Here is a 3,266-nt window from a genome sequence, read left to right as displayed (position 1 = left end):
AAAAAAAAAAAAAAAATAAAAATAAAAAAAAAAATAAATAAATAAATAAATAAATAAATATATAAACAAAATAAATAAATATATAAATAAATATATAAATAAATATATAAATAAATATATAAATATATAAGTATATAAATAAATATATGTATAAATAAATATATAAATATATAAATATATAAATATATCTATGTAAATTAATAAATAAGTTGATAAATATATTAGTAAATAAATATATAAATGTATAAATAAATAAATATATAAATAAATAAATAAATAAATAAAATAATAAATAAATAAATAAATAAAACCCTAAACACCATATAAACAAACAAGAAAACACAGCAGCACGAAACCCTTTGCAACACCAATAAAGTATCTCCCGAGGGTTTAGGGTTTAGGGTTTAGGGTTTAGGGTTTACCTGTACAATATCATGAGCTAGATAGAGTGCATGCAGCTTATGGTTGTGTGTTTTTAGTGTTTTTTGGTGTTTATACATAGCAGCAGCAATGGTAGCAGCAGCAGCAGCATCTACATCTCCGTTGCTGCTGCTGCTGCTGCTGCTGCTGTTGCTGCTGTTGCTGCTGCTGCTGCTGCTGCAGCAGCAGCAAACCTCAAACCACCGCCTAGCAGCACGAATATGTTCTGCTGTTGCTTCTTTTTCTAGGGTTTGTAAAACATCTATAAGCTCTTTCTCTCTATTTGGGCTGAGAGGGTTTACGTGCTGCTTCTGTTTATACAGCAGCAGCAGAGACTCTATATCGTAACCCCACGCTGCTGCTGCTGCCTCCTGCTGCTGCTGCTGCTGCTGCTGCTGCTGCTGCTGCTGCTGCTGGGGGGGAGGAGGAGGAGGGGGCGGACGCAAACCCTCCTGATCAGGGGTTAAACCCTTCTCGTAGCAACTCACGAGATACCTGCAACACAAACCCTAAACCCTAAACCCTAAACCCTAAACCCTAAACCCTAAACCCTCAATAAGAAGCCTTCATTGCAGTCCTTTGTTTTGTATTTACCTGCATTTCACATTCTCCTCTCTAGCATCTAGGGTTTAGGGTTTAAAAAATCTAGGGTTTAGGGTTTATATAAACTAGGGTTTACAAACTAGGGTTTAGGGTTTAGGGTTTAGCTAGGGTTTAGGGTTTAGGGTTTAGGGTTTAGGGTTTACCTGTAGTAGTCGTAACCCTCGCCCCCCATCAAAAAAGAGAAGCGGGGGTCCCCCCCATCTCTCTGTCTCACCAGCCTCTCCATCTCGGGGTTGCGGCCGCAATACTCTAAACCACAAACCCTAAACCCTAAACCCTAAACCCTAAACCCTAAACCCTAAACCCTAGGAGAGAAAAAGACTTATACGCTGAACCCTAAACCCTAAACCCTAGAACTTCATAATTCCAAACCCTACACCCCAACTTGCAACCGATAAACCCTAAACCCTAAACCCTAAACCCCTAAACCCTAAACCCTAAACCCTAAACCCTAAACCCTTGCCTGCCATGGTGCGTATGCGTTTAACGAGTTCAGGGTCTGCTGGTGGTTGCGCGGTTTGTCTGCTGCTGAAGGCTGAGCCATACGGAGACATCTGTGGTGTTTGTCCATAGGGACTTGCTGCTGCTGCTGCTGCTGCTGCTGCTGCTGATGCTGTTGCTGCAGTGCCTGGAGTTGCTGCTGCTGCTGCTGCAGCAGAAGCAGCAGCAGATGAAGCATAAGAAGAATTTGTAGGGGGAGAGAAGCCGTAGCCCTGAGCATACATTTGCTGCTGCTGATAGGGGTAAGCTGCTGGTGTATGTTGCTGCTGCTGCTGCTGCTGCATGTATTGCTGCTGCTGCTGCATGTGCTGCTGCTGCTGCATATGCTGCTGCTGCTGCATGTGCGGATGCTGCTGCATATGCTGCTGCTGCTGCATGTGCTGCTGCTGCTGCATGTAGTGCTGCTGCTGCAGCATCATCTGGTGCATCTGCTGCTGCTGCGTGGGGTCATACCCAGCAGCAGGATACCCCCCCATGTGCTGCTGCATGTACTGCTGCATGTGGTGCTGCTGCTGCTGCTGCTGCTGCTGCTGCTGCTGCAGGTACTGCTGGGGGTGAGCCCCCCCCTGCGTCCACATTGTTGCTGCTGCAGCAACACGAATCAGCGCATTATTATTTCTTTATAAACCCTTAAACCCTTATACTCTCCCTCAGGGTTTAGGGTTTCAGCCCGAGGGTTTAGGGTTTAGGGTTTAGGGTTTAGGGTTTAGGGTTTAGGGTTTGGCTCCGAGCCTTCTTCGTCTCCTGCTGTAAAACAAATTCAGTTGAAACTCTTTTTGTTTTTTTTGTTGACAAAGAAGGGGCCGCTCTAGAAATTGCTGCTGCTGCAGCAGCAGCAGCAGCAGCAGCCACAGCAGCAGCAGCAGCAGCTGCTGCTGCTGCGCATGCAAACTGCAGCAAAGCCCCAAACCAGGGAACGCCAGGGAGCAGCCGACTCCACCGTCTGTCTCGCTGCTGCTGTCTCGTTGCTGCTAGCAGCAGCAGCAATTGTTTTATAGTTTTTGTTGTTTTGTTTGTCTCCATAAACACCTAGTCGTACTGAAAACAAAAGCTTTAACTGCAGCAACAGCAGCAGCAGCAGCAGCAGCAGCAGCAGCAACACGAGCAGCAGCAGCAGCAGCAGCAGCAGCAACAGCAGCTAAGATGACGACTGTGTGTGTTGTGTGTAAGTTTCTCTGTCTTTGTTTATTTTATTTTTGTCTTTCTTCTGCTGCCTTTACTATTAGGCCCCCGACAAACTCTCTCAATGTTACCTCAGCAGCAGCAGCAGCAGCAGCAGCAGCAGCAGCATCACCAGCAGCAACAGCAGCAACAGCAGCACCACCAACAGCAACAGCAGCAGCAACCGATCTAACTGCATCACCAGCAGCAGCAAAAGACAGCACATCCGCTTTAAACGCTTCCCCTTCCTCAGCAGCAGCAGCCTCCAGCAGCAGCAGCAACAGCAGCAGCAGCAGCAGCAGCAGCAATGAATTATATATGGATGCAAAGAGCGTGTCTTCTCTAACCTCTAGTATATCATCAGCTGTATATACAGCTGAAGATATAAAGAAAATACTCCCCCACCGCTACCCCTTTCTGTTGATCGATAAAATTATTTTTTTTAAAAAAGCAGAAAAAGCCGTCGGCATTAAACAAATCACAAATAACGAAATACAGTTCAATGGACACTTCCCCGAAAGAGCTGTTATGCCGGGTGTACTCCAGGTAAACAATAAACCCTAAACCCTAAACCCTAGCTT

General features: G+C 45.2%; 1 protein-coding gene across 1 annotated transcript; it reads right to left on the bottom strand.

Moving 5' to 3' along the window:
• Positions 1–532: 532 nt before the first annotated feature.
• On the bottom strand, positions 533–2,102 carry EMH_0034710 (Calcium homeostasis endoplasmic reticulum protein, related, related; the record flags this gene model as incomplete). The annotated part of the gene is made up of 4 exons (XM_013494899.1): positions 533–664; positions 723–915; positions 1,167–1,272; positions 1,481–2,102. The coding sequence occupies 4 exons, from the start codon at positions 2,100–2,102 to the stop codon at positions 533–535; spliced, it is 1,053 nt and encodes a 350-aa protein (XP_013350353.1).
• Between the last annotated feature and the right edge of the window lie 1,164 nt (positions 2,103–3,266).

Source organism: Eimeria mitis, genomic scaffold, assembly GCF_000499745.2.
Source record: "Eimeria mitis Houghton genomic scaffold, Emh_scaff1326, whole genome shotgun sequence".
In the NCBI taxonomy this organism is placed as follows: domain Eukaryota; phylum Apicomplexa; class Conoidasida; order Eucoccidiorida; family Eimeriidae; genus Eimeria; species Eimeria mitis.
The sequence above is the reverse complement of the archived record's forward strand: the minus strand, read 5'-3'. Positions and strand labels throughout refer to the sequence as shown.